Source organism: Myotis yumanensis, unplaced genomic scaffold (genome assembly GCF_028538775.1).
Source record: "Myotis yumanensis isolate MYYU_CA2020_CCGP unplaced genomic scaffold, mMyoYum1.0.hap1 SCAF_1, whole genome shotgun sequence".
Lineage (NCBI taxonomy): Eukaryota > Metazoa > Chordata > Mammalia > Chiroptera > Vespertilionidae > Myotis > Myotis yumanensis.
In genome coordinates, this window is record NW_027223752.1 from 186,750,064 (window position 1) to 186,765,887 (window position 15,824).

General features: G+C 43.8%; 2 protein-coding genes across 3 annotated transcripts in view; one reads left to right on the top strand and one right to left on the bottom strand.

The window, feature by feature from the left end:
* The window catches only part of ENOPH1 (enolase-phosphatase 1), a 30,424-nt gene extending 24,433 nt beyond the window's left edge, over positions 1 to 5,991 (bottom strand). The window contains exon 1 of the mRNA XM_070394025.1: positions 5,637 to 5,991. Within this exon, the coding sequence (XP_070250126.1) occupies positions 5,637 to 5,720 (84 nt within the window). The 5' untranslated portion in view covers positions 5,721 to 5,991. The remainder of the gene's footprint in view (positions 1 to 5,636) is intronic.
* A 617-nt stretch (positions 5,992 to 6,608) lies between these two features.
* HNRNPDL (heterogeneous nuclear ribonucleoprotein D like) lies at positions 6,609 to 11,958 on the top strand. 2 transcript variants are annotated; one of them, XR_011468408.1, is made up of 9 exons: positions 6,609 to 7,277; positions 8,064 to 8,232; positions 8,334 to 8,495; positions 8,967 to 9,098; positions 9,197 to 9,311; positions 9,955 to 10,125; positions 10,455 to 10,547; positions 10,916 to 11,020; positions 11,698 to 11,958. XR_011468408.1 is itself a non-coding variant. In XM_070394010.1 (8 exons), the coding sequence occupies exons 1-7, from the start codon at positions 6,838 to 6,840 to the stop codon at positions 10,523 to 10,525; spliced, it is 1,260 nt and encodes a 419-aa protein (XP_070250111.1). In that variant the 5' UTR covers positions 6,613 to 6,837; the 3' UTR covers positions 10,526 to 10,547; positions 11,698 to 11,958. The 2 variants fall into 2 exon arrangements, 1 of the variants encoding a protein (XP_070250111.1); XM_070394010.1 differs by lacking the exon at positions 10,916 to 11,020 and having other exon boundaries at positions 6,613 to 7,277.
* The last annotated feature ends 3,866 nt before the right edge of the window (positions 11,959 to 15,824 follow it).

Genomic DNA, 15,824 nt, shown 5'->3' on the forward strand with positions numbered 1-15,824 from the left:
AGCTTTGCCTGGGCCGGCCACAGCCGCAGGGGACCATGGGCGGGCAGCTTCGCCCAGGCCACAGCCGCAGACGCCCAGGACCATGGGGTGGGCAGCTTCTCTCTGTCCTAGGCTACAGCCTGGTTGGTCTCCATTCCTCTCTCCCCAGTGTTGAGTGTTTCAGCAGTTCCGGCGAGGGCACAAAGGTGTGACAACCATTTGCATATTAGCTCTTTATTATATAGGATACCCAAGATATGAAAGCATCCCAAATGTCCATTAGTAGAAGAGAGGATAAAAAAGCTGTGGTACATTTAAGCAATGGAATACTACTCAGCAGTAAAAAAGGAAATCTTACTTTTTGCAACAGCATGGATGTCCCTGCATAGTAATATGCTAAGTGAAATAAGCTAGTCAGAGAAAGGTAAGTACCATATGATTTCACATATGCAGAATCTAATGAAAAAATAAACAAATCAAATGGAAAGATTAATTGATAGAGAACAGATTGACAGTTGTCAGAAGGGAGAGGGCTGGTGAAGAGATTAACACATTGCGTACCGCATAGAAATCTCTAAGACATACGCCAGGGACCGCACGTTTTTGGGCAAACTGCACGTTATTTAAATCATCATAATGCACTTTAGGTGTTGTTTTTCAATAATTATAACATTTTTATTTACAAAAACAATTAAACAATTAAAGTTCCTAGTACTTTTTTAACGTATGGTACTGCGTAAAACATTTTCCTCTATGAAGAGGGACCAAACAAAATTTACATAAGTATCTAGATTCGCTCCTTTTTCCATGGGCATGAAAAACGAGAACACTCGTGAGCGGTCCTTAACATATGTTGCGCGAAACACGAGAAAACTCCTGAGCGGTATGAAATGTGTTAATCAAAGAACAAACAAAACTCACAAACAACAGTATGTTGATTACCAGAGAGAAAGGGAAAGATAGAATAGGGTAAGGGGTGGAAATGATAAAAGATGATGAAAGGTAACTTGACTTGGTGTGGTGAACACAGAACACAATATACAGATGATGTATTACAGAATTGTACACTTGAAACCTATAATTTTATTAACCAATAAATACATTAAAAATAAATAAAAACTTTAGCCCTAGCCAGTTTGGCTCAGTGTATAGAGCATTGGCCTGCGGACTCAAGTGTCCCAGGTTCAATTGTGGCCAAGGGCACATGTCCAAGTTGAGAGCTCAGTCCCCAGTAGGGGGTGTGCAGGAGGCAGCCAATCAACGATTCCCTCTCATCATTGATGTTTCTCTCTCTCTCTTCTTCTCCCTTCCTCTCTGAAATCAATAAAAATATATTTAAAAAAACTTTAAAGAAATCATTTTGAAACACCAGATGTATACATTCCTAACACAAAGTGATTTCACCTGTCATCTTTTAAATGTGTCCCTTTCAGAGTCTATTTGTTTTTAAATCTTTTTTTAAATATATTTTATTGATTTTTTATAGAGAGGAAGGGAGAGGGTTAGAGAGAAACATCAATGGGAGAGAAACATTGACCAGCTGCCTCCTGCACACCTCCTACTGGGGATGTGCCCACAACCAAGGTACATGCCCTTGACCAGAATCAAACCTGGGACCTTTCAGTCCGCAGACCGACACTCTATCCACTGAGCCAAAACAGTTAGGCTCAGAGTCTATTTATTGCCAAATCTATCTATCTATCTATATAAAAAGGCAGCTACTGTAATGGCCATAACGACCTAACAACGGGTCGCTATGACGCCCACTGTGGACAGGGAATCAGCCAGATCAGGGGGTAGGGCTAGTGGCCAACCTCCTGCAGCCCCTTCCCCGGTTGGCCACGCCCCCGATGGGCCTCCCCCACCCTGATCGGCCCGCAGCCCCTCCCCATGGCCGGCCCTGCCCCCAATCGCCCCCAAACTCTAATTGAGGACGGGGCCCACCAGCCAATCACCCGCGGCCCCTTCTCCCAGCAGGCCCAGCCCTGATCGAGAGCCCTAATTGGGCCCCAATCCAGGTGGGCCAGCTGGACAACCTCCCACCATCTCCTCCTCCCAACAGGCCCAGTCCCGATCCGCCCTGATTGGGGCTGGGCAGGACAGACCCCACCCGTGCATAAATTCGTGCACTGGGCCTCTAGTGTGTATATATATATATATATATAAAAGCCTACGTGACCGAATGACCAGCCGGTGGCTATGATGCACACTGACCACCAGGGGGCAGACGCTCAACGCAGGAGCTGCCCCCTGGTGGTCAGTGCGCTCCCACAGCGGGAGCACCACTCAGATGACAGAAGGGCGCCAGACGCCGCCACTGCCTGTGGACACTCCCCCTGTGCACCCGAGTGGCAGATGCAGCAGGGCCAGGATGAGCAGGAGCAGTACAGAGCCAGCATGGGCTCAGGCTCCTCCCTGGCATCTGCTGCTTCCCGCACTACTTCGTGCTCTGCAGGATCGACATGGACAGAGCCTGACAAGCTGGAGGGTAAGGCCAGGCTTCGACAGCATGGAGGTCCACTGATCCCTACAGGCCAGGCCGAGGGACCCCACTGGTGCATGAATCTGTGCACTGGGCCTCTAGTTTTTATATATTGTGCCTTTTATTGGTGATTGTGCAGTTTAAAATTGGCCAAGCACTGTCTAGTGTTCCTAAGTGAAAGAAAGCTTTGATGTGCCTTATGTAGAAAATACATGTTGGATAAGTTTTGTTAAAGCATAAGTTACAGTGCCACTGGCTATGAGTTCAATGTTAATGAATTAAGAACATATATAAAACAAGGTAAACAGAAACACATAGAACAAGGTTATGTATTGATCAGTTGATGGAAATGTTGTGACCAGAGACTCACAACATTTTTTCTGCAGACAACAATTCAGTATTTGCTAACATAGTGTTCTCAGTGACCTCACAGAACATAACTACTTCAACTGTTGTTACATGTACCAACTCAACATGTAGCAACAGGAATGCCACCAAATTATAGACCATTTTCTGGAACAACAGATCATTTTCCCCAAAGTCAAACAGTAGTTGTAGATTTCTGACAGGATAACCACAGGGACTGATGATAGTGTTATTTCATAGCATACAGACTAAAAACATTAGAATAATGCAATGCACAAAGTTAGAAAATGAGTATTACTTCACCACAAAGATCAAGAGGGTGGCTCCAAGGGGTGCATATACCCCAGGGGCATGCAAATGAATCAATGGGGTAAGGAAAGAGAATATAACATTTATCTATACTTACTAATCTCATCTCTAAATTCCAATTTATTTTATAACTTAGTAATAGTAAAATATTACTATTTATAGTAATTTATAAATTTATAGAAATTTATAAATTCGACTAGTAGTGCCTGTTCCATTTCTATTGATGTATAAGATCAAAAAAAGTTGGGAGATCACCCCTGTAGAGGATCAGAGTGAGTAACTCAAAACAAATTCCAGGAGCACATGTCCTGCAGTGAAGGGAAAAGCTGGTGGCTTTGAGGACTCAGATGCACTGAGAACATCTATGGAAATCTGGGTTCTACTGCTGCTCTGCCCCAAGTTGTGATGATCCTCACACAGGCCATTCCTACAGGCATCAATTAACTCATGGAAGAAATTAGCTGGTTGTAACACTCACCGGACAACCTGAGCTAGCTGGCCTTCCTGCTCTAAAAATCTGACAATTCTATGATTCAGTGAAAAAGACATAATAGCTAGTAAGTAAAACAATTGTGTGCTGCTGCCTGGGGTCTAAAGGCTGAGGCATGCACTGATACAGCAACAGACTGTCCGCAGAATACCACTTCCCAGACTGGGAGGATTCAATGGAATTCTTTTTTTTTTTTTAAGATTTTTTCAAATGTATTTTTGTTGATTTTAGAGAGGAAGGAAGAGGGAGAGAGAGAGAGAAATATCAAATGATGAGAATCATTGATCGCTGCCTCCTGTACAACCCCTACTGGGGATCGAGCCCACAACCCAGGCATGTGCCCTTGACCGGAATCAAACCTGGGACCCTTCAGTCTGCAGGCTGATGCTCTATCCACTGAGCCAAAATGAATAGGGTTCTATGGAATTCTTTAAGAGCTCCTAGACTGTTAGTGTTATCTTATATAGTTAAACTAATCAACTGTAATTGCTCAGCAAAGAGAAAGAGACAAAGAGAAAGAGAGAGAGAGAAACATAACCATAACCAGTGCTGGCAATCTGTCTGCCATTCCACTAAATGAGAGTGTTCTATTCCCTGGGACACTCTCATTTCTCCAGTCTCTCTTACATCATCTGATCATAAACAAACTACTTTCTCTGGTGCTCAAGGGAAGAATCAGGGATTATTTCAACCCTAAAGGAAAAATGGCTGCATGTGACTTACTGAAAGATGGAAATCAGCCTCCAAAGAGGACTGACTTCCTAAGGATATTTCAAGGACAATTTTTGACAATAGTCAACTTTCACAGTATACACCGAGAGTAGAACCAAACCCCCAAGTAAAGTAAGACTCATTATAATAATGTAAGTGAAATTTGTTACAATATGCTTTTATGGTACTTCATATTGTTTAAAGTGCTCTCATATAACAGTGTCATTTAACATACACAGCAGCCAAGCAAAGACAGAACAGAACTGCAGTTCCCATTTCAGAAATCAAGTGCAATAATGGAAAAAGAGTTTGAGCCAGACAATACAGGTTCAAATGCCAGGCATTTTGTTCAGTTTTTCAGAGCCTTAGTTTCCCATCAGTAAAATGGGAACAGCTGCACATACCTCACAGACTTCTGACGATGAGTCAAGGGTACAAGTCACATGTATACAGTATTGTGTATCCTTTCACATTCCACAGGAAATAGTGCAAGTTCACACACCTACTATGACTAATCCCCAATTCCAAGCTCCATGTTCAGAGGTTCAAGAAGAATGTAAAAGGTGTTCAAAAGACAGAACTATTTTGCTAAATTTATGAAATGCTCTCTTGAAGACTCACAAAGCATATATGTGTGTAGATGTGTATGACATAAAGGCTCTATAATAGTATTTAAATAAAGCTGGTTCAACATGCACAGAACATTTCCCAAAAATGCATTTAAATAATGGAATCCTTTTTTGCATAATTAGTATAAACATATAGACCTAATGTTCTTCTGGACGTACTTTTGGTTGAAAATACTTTAGAAACATTGATTTTGATAAATTAATGTATAACAAGTTAATACCGTATCCGATTAATGTTTAACATTAATAAAAGTAATTAATAGGTTATAGGACAAAGCACAAGAAATCAGGGATACCTGCAATATCATACTAATCCGCCACACCAGGTGGAATCAAGCAAAAGGCAAGCGCTCACCTGCCCCGCAGGCGGAGCACACTTCGCCTCGCTCAGCAGCGGCGGATCGGACCATTCCCTCCTCCGCCCTTTTCCGCCGCCACCTCCATCCCTTCCCACCCACCTGCATCTAACCAAGGGCAGGGACGGGGTAGGGAGACATGGTGCTATGAGAACAAGCAACCCTGCAATCCGCTGCAGCCTTTCTACTCCCATCCCACAGTGGGTGCAAAGCCACACCGCCTCTCCCACCCCTCCTGTCTCTAGTGCAAGGTCTACAACACTTTAAAATTGTTTAAAAGCACAAACACTTCCCGGCTCCCTTTAGCCCCTCACCTTCACGAAAGCAATCGGGGTGGTGGTACCTTCGATATCTAACAGGATCACAGTGACTTCGGCTGGCACCGAAAGCGCGACCATTTCCCTACCGGATGCTACCACGGAAATCGGCCTACTGGACGGGAGGGCGGCGCCGACTGCACCCCCAGCACCGTCCTGGGCTTCCGAAAGCTCCGCAGGAACCTCGGAGCGGTCAGCCACGTGCGGCCTGAAGCTCGAGGGGAAGAGGCCACCTCCACGCCACCGAGAGTGGAGAAGGCAACCGAGTAAGGGACCTGAACTAGGGAGCTGCCCGGGGCCGGAGGCCGAGACCACGTGGGTCGGGAAAGAGGCGGGCCGGCGGGGCTCTGAGGGGGCGGGGCAAGCAAAGGCAGCGATACCGACTGGCCGCCAGAGGGCCACGGACCCATCCGTCAAGTCGGGGCTCGCGGGGGCGGGAACAAAGCGAGCGCAGGAGTCGAGTGCGCGGGCGCGCGCTCCCAGCACAGGTTAGGCGAGCCGGAGAGGCCGGGGCACGTGCCGACGGGAACCCCGCGAGTGGCGCGCCGGGGACGTGAGTGCCCCCTGCCCTCTACGACACCTAGTCCCCCCACCCCTCCCCGCCCGCCGCCGCCGCGTTTGCATATTTACTGTCATCTAACCAGGCCTGCGCCCCTCCTCCCGTCCTCGGCCAGCTAAAGAGGCCGCGCGGCGTCCCTGTGGGTCTGACTGCGGTGGTTCCGGCCGACCGGCTCGGGAGGCCCGCCGCCCCCTCCCGGCCCGCGCCGGTAGCAGGAGCGGAAGAGGTGCCGCTGCCCGCAGGGGCCGCCGCGCCGCTTCCTGTCGGCGGGTTCCAGCCGGCGCGGGGACCCAGCACGCTTGCGCGCGGCGACGGCAGGCGCGCTCGCCGCCTCATCCGCCGGTGCCGGGCGCAGGACGCCTTTTCTGGAGCGGGCCGGCTGCGGAGCTCATCGGTCGCCGCCGCCGCCGCAGTTCCGCACGGGGGGACTGAAGGCGGAGGAAGGCAGGGTGGTCGGCTGTGGCTAGGAGTGGGCTGGACCGGACGCCAGAGACAAAGGCTCTCCACGCAAGAGGGACTCGGACCTGCGACGGCGCTGCTCGGGATTGGTGAACCCAGGACTTCTCGCCCCTTCGTTTTCCTCTTCCGACGCTTCTCTCATCCCGAGCCCGCGACCCCGCTCCTCACCGGAGGGCCGCGATGGAGGTCCCGCCCCGGCTCTCCCATGTGCCGCCGCCATTGTTCCCCTCCGCGCCCGCTACTTTAGCCTCCCGCAGCCTCTCCCATTGGCGGCCGCGGCCGCCGCGGCAGCTGGCGCCGCTGCTCCCTTCGCTCGCTGCCGGCACCGCCCGGCAGGGGGCGCGCCGGGGCCCGCGCCACGTCACCGCCCAGCAGCCCTCCCGATTGGCGGGCGGGGCGGCTATAAAGGGAGGGCGCAGGCGGCGCCCGGACCTCTTCCGCCGCCATTTTAAATCCGGCTCCATACAACGCTCCGCCGCCGCGGCCGCGACTCGAACTGCGCGCCAGCACCCGCCGGCCGACAACGCCGCCGCCATGGAGGACGTGAACGAGTACAGTAACACGGAGGAGTTCGCAGAGGGATCCAAGATCAACGCGAGCAAGAATCAGCAGGATGACGGGTACCGCACGCTGCTCCCCTTCTTTCCCCCCCCGCGCGCGCCCTCCGTTCCTCGAGAGCCCCGCGCTGCCCACATTCTTGCCCGGAGTCGATTCCCCGCGTGCCCGCGGGGCCCAGCTAGCTTGGAGAGAAGAGGAAAGTAGGAGACGGGAGGGGAGGACTCGAGAGGCCCGCGGCGGTGGGGGAAGGGCAGAGGGGTTGGAGGCGGAGGGCGGCGGCGTCCGGGCCCCGAGTGCGCAGGCGCCGCGTGGGCCGTGGGGGGAGGGGCCGCCTCGCTGCGCCACATGCTGCAGCTGCCGCCGCCTCTTCATTGTGTCTGTTGGGGCCCCGCGCGGCCTTCCCGGGGGGAGTTTAGAGAACTCTCGGTGTGGGGGCCGGCGAGCGCCGGTGCGCAGAGCCCCAGAAATCGTCGTGCGGGGTTCTGTAGGTGGAACGTTGGCCTGGTGGCTGAGGGAGACGGCGACCTCCGTTGTGAGGGACTAGATTAGGAAGTTGGATGTTCTCACGTGGAACAATGCTTAACGTTTTGTTGGCCTCGTCCTCGTTTAAGCTTCGCGTTATGCAGTGCGGGAGAGCAAGCTGTAAGGTGTTGTGAGGAAGCCACCTCCATGGGACTTTGGAATCTTTGCGGTCTATTGATAATGAGTATCTGAAAACATGGATTAAATCACTTGCACTTGGCATTAAACGTCCCATACTCACTTCACCCTTATAAACATAACCCCAGAATTGGAGTGATCGTTTAGGCTGCTGCTAACCTTTAAAAAAAAAACACTTTTATTTTTAGTAAAATGTTTATTGGAGGCTTGAGCTGGGACACAAGCAAGAAAGATCTGACTGAGTATTTGTCTCGGTTTGGGGAAGTTGTAGACTGCACCATTAAAACAGATCCAGTCACTGGACGATCAAGAGGATTTGGATTTGTGCTTTTCAAAGATGCTGCTAGTGTTGATAAGGTAGGAATGTGTTTTGCATGATGATACTTTTGTGTGCCTTTTGCAAATGGTTCGGGGATTGGTTGTATATTGCTGTCAGATTAAATAAATATGTCTTATAGGTTTTGGAACTGAAGGAACACAAACTGGATGGCAAATTGATAGATCCCAAAAGGGCCAAAGCTTTAAAAGGGAAGGAGCCCCCCAAAAAGGTTTTTGTGGGTGGATTGAGCCCAGATACTTCTGAAGAACAAATTAAAGAATATTTTGGAGCCTTTGGAGAGGTGCGGTGTGTGTTTGTTTATGTGTGTTTATATAATACTCATTTCTGACCTTCTTACAGAATAAATTCATATGTCAGGTGAGGGTGGGATTAAATTACTGCTTGGGGTCCTTCCAGTCACCATACTTTAATCACTGTTTTCTGTGCTGTAATGCAAACCAATTTCTAATTTATTTTGAAGAAAACATGTATGCTTTGGTGTGGTCAGTGTTTGGACTTGTTAACTAGTGGCACCTGTAGGGTATGAGAGGCTCTTGAATAAAGGAAGCTTTGCTCTCCCTTCTAAATGTTTACTTATCAGATAAATCACATAGTTTGATGTTGATATTAAGTAGTAGTAGTCTTTAGACGGAAGTCATCTGATTAGAATACCATGTTATGTTGAAGTTTGCAAAGGACCTGTGGTATTCTAAGACCTTTTGGTAGCTTTTTGCCATCACTGGATGATCCTGAGTGTGCTTCTTGATTTCAGATTGAAAATATTGAACTTCCCATGGATACAAAAACAAATGAAAGAAGAGGTTTTTGTTTTATCACATACACAGATGAGGAGCCAGTAAAGAAATTGTTAGAAAGCAGATACCATCAAATTGGTTCTGGGAAGGTAAAGCCATTTTAATTATATTAAGTGAGGATTTTGAGTTTCTTTTTATTAGTGAAGTGATTTCTCAATCTTGTTTGCTTTTTAAAATTTGTCTGTAGTGTGAAATCAAAGTTGCCCAACCCAAAGAGGTATATAGGCAACAGCAGCAACAACAAAAGGGAGGAAGAGGTGCTGCAGCTGGTGGAAGAGGTGGTACTAGGGGTCGAGGCCGAGGTGAGAATTCTTGGGAAATGAGTTGATAATGTTTTAAGCTATAAACTGCTAAATATGAAAAACTAAGGCATAAGAAAGTAAAGCCAGATATAAATTGTTTCAGGAAATTGCTCAGTTGAGTGGGTGGGTTTTTGGTTGTATTGTTTACTGGTTTCACCTTTTCAAAGAATGGCCACTGTGTGACAGTCATCACTGATGGAAAAATGATACTATTAAATGTAGTGAACATGATAGAAACATTGACCTGTTTGCTCCACACATTTATGTATTTATTCATCCATTGTTTGGTTCTTGTATGTTCCCTGGCGGGTTCAAACCTGCAACCTGCAACCTTGGCGTGTTGGGATGATTGCTCTAACCAACTGAGCTACCTGGCCAGGGCCTAGGAGTTCTTGCTTTAAAGTAGATGGTCTACCTCTCTTCACCTTTGTCCTGATTTTCCATTCAGTTTAGGAAGCATGATACTAGCACAAGTGGACTTGCCCCTTTCCCCCTTTTTGTAATTTTCAGTCAGCAATATAGATATCCATTCTGCTTAAGATTTGCAGAGTAAGAGACAGAATGCATTATTTTATGTTAGGGTTGGGGGGTGTGGGGGATGGTCCAAAAGTTGTTTCCTAACAATCATTGTGCATTGTTTCAGGTCAGGGCCAAAACTGGAACCAAGGATTTAATAACTATTATGATCAAGGATATGGAAATTACAATAGTGCCTATGGTGGTGATCAAAACTATAGTGGCTATGGCGGCTATGATTATACTGGGTATAACTATGGGAACTATGGATATGGACAGGGATATGCAGACTACAGTGGTAAGAATATTTAACTTAATTTTATAACCAGTGGTATTAAAATTCAGTGTTAAGTTATTATCCCACTCTAAAATTGTGGGTTTCCCCTTTATTGAAATGTTTGGAGTTATGGTTTCAAGGCAATTGATAGTCATAGGGTGATTTTACTAACATAAAATTCTGGTCATAAATGTTGAAGAGTATGTGATATATGACTAGTTTATAATGGCTGTTACAATCTTATTTCATACTTGCCATGTAGTTTTATACATTTAATCTTTAAGTATACTTATATAATGAAATCATTACGTAAAAACTATCCTGATACAATTTTTTGTCTTACAAAATAGGCCAACAGAGCACTTATGGCAAGGCATCTCGAGGGGGAGGCAATCACCAAAATAATTATCAGCCATACTAAAGGAGGACATTGGAGAAAACAGGTGTGTATAAGAGCATGAGACACCAGTGGAAATGTCTAATTTAATTTAAAGATCAATAGACAAAATAAAAACAAGTAAAACATTGTATAGCCTTTTTTTTACTAAGTTGTTAAATTTTAATTGCTTTATGAGTCTGTTTTGCCTAAAGTGTCTATAGATCTTTAACTCTAAAGTTTCACTTCACTTTCTTTAGTATTACAGAAAAACTTAAAAGTTTTTCTGTTTGCTTTGTGTACCAGGTGATCTAGAGGAATAATTAAACATTTTTAGAACTATTAACAGGTAAAGTACTGAAATGGGTACAAACTTAAGGAAAACACAAATGTTGTCTTCTAACTCTGACATTATACCTTGTTTGTACCCGCCAGCGGGAACTTCATTGCAGGCCGTGTGTCACCCTGACCACGTCTATCTCTGGGGGTCGCACGTTGCGGGCAGAGCGCAAGGCATACACCAGAAAACGCTGTCCTGTGGTATGGTCTCTTCCAACTTCATGTACCAGCGTAAAGATTAAAGTGGAAAACTTCAGACTTTGGCTTCTTTTTTAATCTTTTTGGAGATTAAGTGTCTAAACTTAACTTAAATGGTTTTTTACAGGAGTTAAAGTACATAAATGCCTTTTTACAGCTTACTCATTTTGGTCTTCTGTTTAGTGTTGTATTTCAATTGTGGAGCCTCATTTTAAGTGTTCATTCTTTAAGATTTAATGCTTGCTTTTTCTTTTTATAGCTAATAGTGAAATCTACAAACCAAAACAAGAACTTTAAAATCTGGGATATAAATTAAAGATCATATGCACACAACAATTTTTCTTGAAATACAATCATCTTATTTTAAAATTTGTCATTAAAGTCATTTTACTTGGTTTACTAGAGATACTTCTAGTAGACTAATCTAGCACAGTTCAACCTGTGGATATGGGAAAGTTCTATTCCCAGATTCTTTTCTAAATAGATTTAAATTTGGTGTCATTTGGGAAACCGGGTAAATTTACTAACTACCCAAACCACATTTGCCAATGAATATGCATGTGATCTTTAATTATTGAAGAAAAGAATAAAGTGAGGACTTAAAACAATTCATGAAAGTGGACCTTTGAAAGCTTGTCAGCGTTGCACAAATCTAATTGCTATTTTGTTTTTGTTTTTAGGAGGAGATTGCTAAAGTAACCCATCTGGCAGGACGCCATTGAAGATTGATTGATCTTCTCTTGCTCTAAGATGATTATTTTGTAAAAGACTTTCTAGTGTATAAGACACAACTGTGTCCAACTGTATATAGCCGCCAATTAGTTTTCTTTGTTTTTATTTTGCCTTTTGCTATGTGTTATGATTCAATGTGGATTTGTGTTTATACAAATTTTATTTGTATGATTTCATGTTAAACCTCAAATAAATGCTTCCTTATGTGATTGTTTTTCTGCGTCAGGTACTAAATAGCTCTGTAAAAAAGGGTGATTTTAAATAAGCAATAATTAAGGCACAGTTTATTTTGTAAGGAGTATTGGTCTGTAAGGAGAAACTGGCCCTTATGAACAGCCAGCTACAGTGTCACCCTGTTCCCATTTTTGTTAGCTGTATTCTATGCTCCCACTCTTCATTTCCCTGTTAACTGAGGCTTTCTCCACGTTTCAAAATGTTTCCTCTGTGTGTATCTGGAGACCTTTGTCATGGAAGTATCCATGTCATAGTCATAGTGTTGTGATTAGTGGAAGCTTTCTAGTAGACCATGAATCTTCCAATGATTATACTCTGAAGAAAAGTACCCCTTTAATGGCACAAAGCATGTTGGTTGCTCCTTTTATGAATGGGAAAGATTTTGCTTTGTTCCTGTCTCTGGAAAGCCATTTGTCGTGATTTGTTAAATATTTTAACTTAAGTGGTTCATTAGAAAGACCTTTGAGTAATCATAATACCATGACTTTAATTGTTCTTGATAAAAAGTCCAGATGTACCCAGGAATAAAGCACTGTTGAACTAGTGGGAGCTATAGTTTGAGGCTATCAAAAATAGTTACATTATCACAGATTTTGGCAGATAAGTTTGAGGTTATTAGAACTAGAGCAAAAGTTAAGGTATTTAAAGGTAGTGACTGAATTAGTTTTAGTTGGTATGTCACAGTAAGCAGCAAACAGCTGTTTTGGGGCATTTTTAGGAAGCTATATTGGGTGTTAACTGTTAATGTGTGAACTCTTAGTAAAAGCCATGTTAGTAGCTCATTTTTAATGCAATTAGTGCATGGGCCAAGTAGCTACGCATATCCATATTCAGACAGGAAGAAATAGTAGGGAAACTGCTTGAGTGTTATTTTAATGCAAATCTTAAGTGTGACCAAGTCATGTCATTAGAACAATCTTGGTGCATTATTAAAAAGCTTTCGCTCTAGGTTTGGGGAGGATTTCCTGGGTAAATCCAAGCTTTGAATTTTATATTAAGTATAGTTATTGGACTTAAGGTTTTTTAAATTTTGTTTTTATGATTCCATGTTAGCCATTGGGGATTGGGATACGTTTGTATGTGGAATAGTTGACCTCACCTTAAAGTATAAACTTACATTGATGAACCTGCCGTTTTTTATTTGGTGCCTGCAACTTTGTTCGTATGATGTTTGTATTTGCTGGGCTATCAAGTTACGGAACTCTTGGCCTTGTTTTGCTCCTGTTTTCCTATTTTGACCTTACACCTAGGCCAAGTACCAGTGTTGGCTATTGGAAGGGATTCTGTTTAAATTTACACCCTTAGGGCACAGAAGGGATATTTTCATTTTAAGTTGTGTTGTCAGTCAATAGGTGTGGTGTCTTTAGGGCAGTGAATCCTGTAAGTTCAAGTTTATGATTAGGTGACAAGTTGACATTGAGATTGTCCTTTCCCTGATCAAAAATGAATAAAGGTTTTTTAAACAAAATCCAAACTCTCCAATCAAGTCTTAATATATATGACTTAAGAAATACACTACATCTAGAAATGACTAAAATCTTTTACAAAGAATTGGAGGGGGAATGAGTATTATGTCCTTGTGTTTTGCACTTGTCCAAGGTGCTTTGGACTCTGCTTAATTCTGATTTTAGGTTCTTTAAGTGCCAGCACATAAATTTGAAATAAATATGCTAAGGTTAAGTGCTTCCAGACACGCCTGTTAGGATGAACAGTAAATAAAGTTAGTATTGAGGTTTCATACTGAAGTACTTAGAACTGAGCAAAGTGATTTGACAAGTTAATTGAAGGGGTTAATTCTGAAGTACCTATGATAAACAACTAGCTTGTATATCTTTGAAATATGCTTCCTGATTTTTAACCAAATTCTGTGTAGTGTTACTCGTCCTAACAAATCTTACTAGCAATTTTGTTGATTAACATTACTGTTTCATAGTCTCCTAGCTATGTTTATAAAGTTAGGAATATTAAGAATTAAGATGTCTATTGAGATGCTAAACATGGGTAAGAAAAACCTGTTTCTTTTTCAGTCCTCACCTGAGGGTATTTTCCCATTGATTTTTTTAGAGAGAGTGGAAGGAGGGAGGGTAAGAACGGAAACATCGATTATGAGAGGCAAGTTGATTGGTTGCCTCCCGCGTGTGATGGGTATTAAGCCTGCAAACAATACACGGGCCCTTGACTAGAATTAAACCCAGGACCCTTCCATCTGAGTGCCAACACACTATCCACTGAGCCAAAACTCCATTGATTTTTAGAGTGGGAGGGAGGGAGAGAAACATCTCAACTGGCTGCCTTCCTGCGTGTGCCCCAACCAGGGCTGGGATCAAACCTCCAACCCAGGTATGTGCCCCTGACCAGGAATTGAACTGACCCTTGGGTGTGTGGGCCAACATTCTAACTATGCAACACCAGCCAGGGTGGTAAGCAGAGCTTTATTTCATTCTCTTCATTTATCTTTTTCATAATAGTGATAGAGGAAACCCTTCACTAATCTTTATTAACTGTAATACAGGGACATCTGAAAAATTCATCACTACCAAGATTTGATAGGATGTTGACCACAGGATGCTAACTTTCACTAGTTGAAAAGGTAATTCCGAACACTGCAGGAATATAAATTTTTAGTTGTAGGAGATGAGTGTGTGTTCATATCATTTGAACTGACTCTAGCATTAAGCAAAATTGGGATGTTAAAGCACTAGAGGCCTGGTCCATGAAATTTGTGCATGGCTAGGATCCCTAGGCCTGGCCAGTGATCAGAGCCAATCTGTGGGGCAACCGGCAGGGTGATCAGGAGGCCCCTTCTGGCACCAGCCTTGGCCGGCCTGGGAGCAGCTCCTGCATTGAGTGCCCCTTGGTGATCTGTGTGTGTCATAGCGACTGGTGGTTCTACTGGTTGTTCTGCTGTTCGGTCAGTTTGCACATTAGGCTTTTATTATAGAAGATTGCTCCTCAGATTTTCCAAGCTAATATAACTGCCATTTACTGTGGTCTCAACTTTTGAGCCAAAGCATGCAACTTTATCTTTAATATCATTCAAAAGTGTATTCGCCATAAAAATATGGGCTGTTCTTTTATGATTGATTGGGATTTTATATATTTTTGTCTTGAAATAGTTAAGTTGGATGTGGAATTTCAGCAAGTTTTGATTGAATAACAATAAAAATTCATATTTAACTTCTCAACCACTTTTTATAAACAAGGAAAGAATACAATGGTGTTCTGGGGATTACAGGATAAAACTGAACATTCTGAAGACTTAGTTTGTATTACTTTGAGTAGTTTAATCTCTGGTTTTACTCTATTAGCACTTATTTCAGAGGTATACCACTTGGGAAGGCCTATCATAATCTCAGGGTGGTGGGACTGAGGTAGAGTTTGAAAATAGGTCGAAGACTTTTCATTACTTCAGTAGTTACCTTATCTGCAGTTTTGCTTTCTATATTTTGTTACCATAGTGGACCACCATCCAAAAATATTAAATGGAAAATTCCAGAAAGAAACAATTACTAAGTTTTAAATTGTGCACCATTTTAAGTAGTATAAAATCTCGAGCTGTCCTGCTCTGTCCCACCTGGGATGTGAATCATCCCATTGTCCAGGGTGTCCAGGCAGTATACACTTCCTGTCTATTTTATTTAATGGCTATCTCAGTTATTGGATCAACTGTCATGGTATTTCAGTGCTTGTGTTCAAATAACTTATTTTACTTAACGATGACCCCAAAGCTCAAGAGCTGTGATTCTGAGAATTCCTTTAAGTGAAAAGGTGAAAGTTCTACTTAATAAGGAAAGAAAAAAGTTGTATGCAGAGCTTGTGTGAAACTGAAGGGGAAAAAAAT

Excerpts from the sequence above, each read along its gene's own strand:
- HNRNPDL (XM_070394010.1), top strand. The coding sequence starts at position 6,838 with ATGGAGGTCCCGCCCCGGCTCTCCCATGTGCCGCCGCCATTGTTCCCC. Across the intron at positions 8,233-8,333 it reads ATGCTGCTAGTGTTGATAAG|GTTTTGGAACTGAAGGAACA; the intron begins GTAGGAATGTGT and ends TATGTCTTATAG. Across the intron at positions 8,496-8,966 it reads ATTTTGGAGCCTTTGGAGAG|ATTGAAAATATTGAACTTCC; the intron begins GTGCGGTGTGTG and ends TCTTGATTTCAG.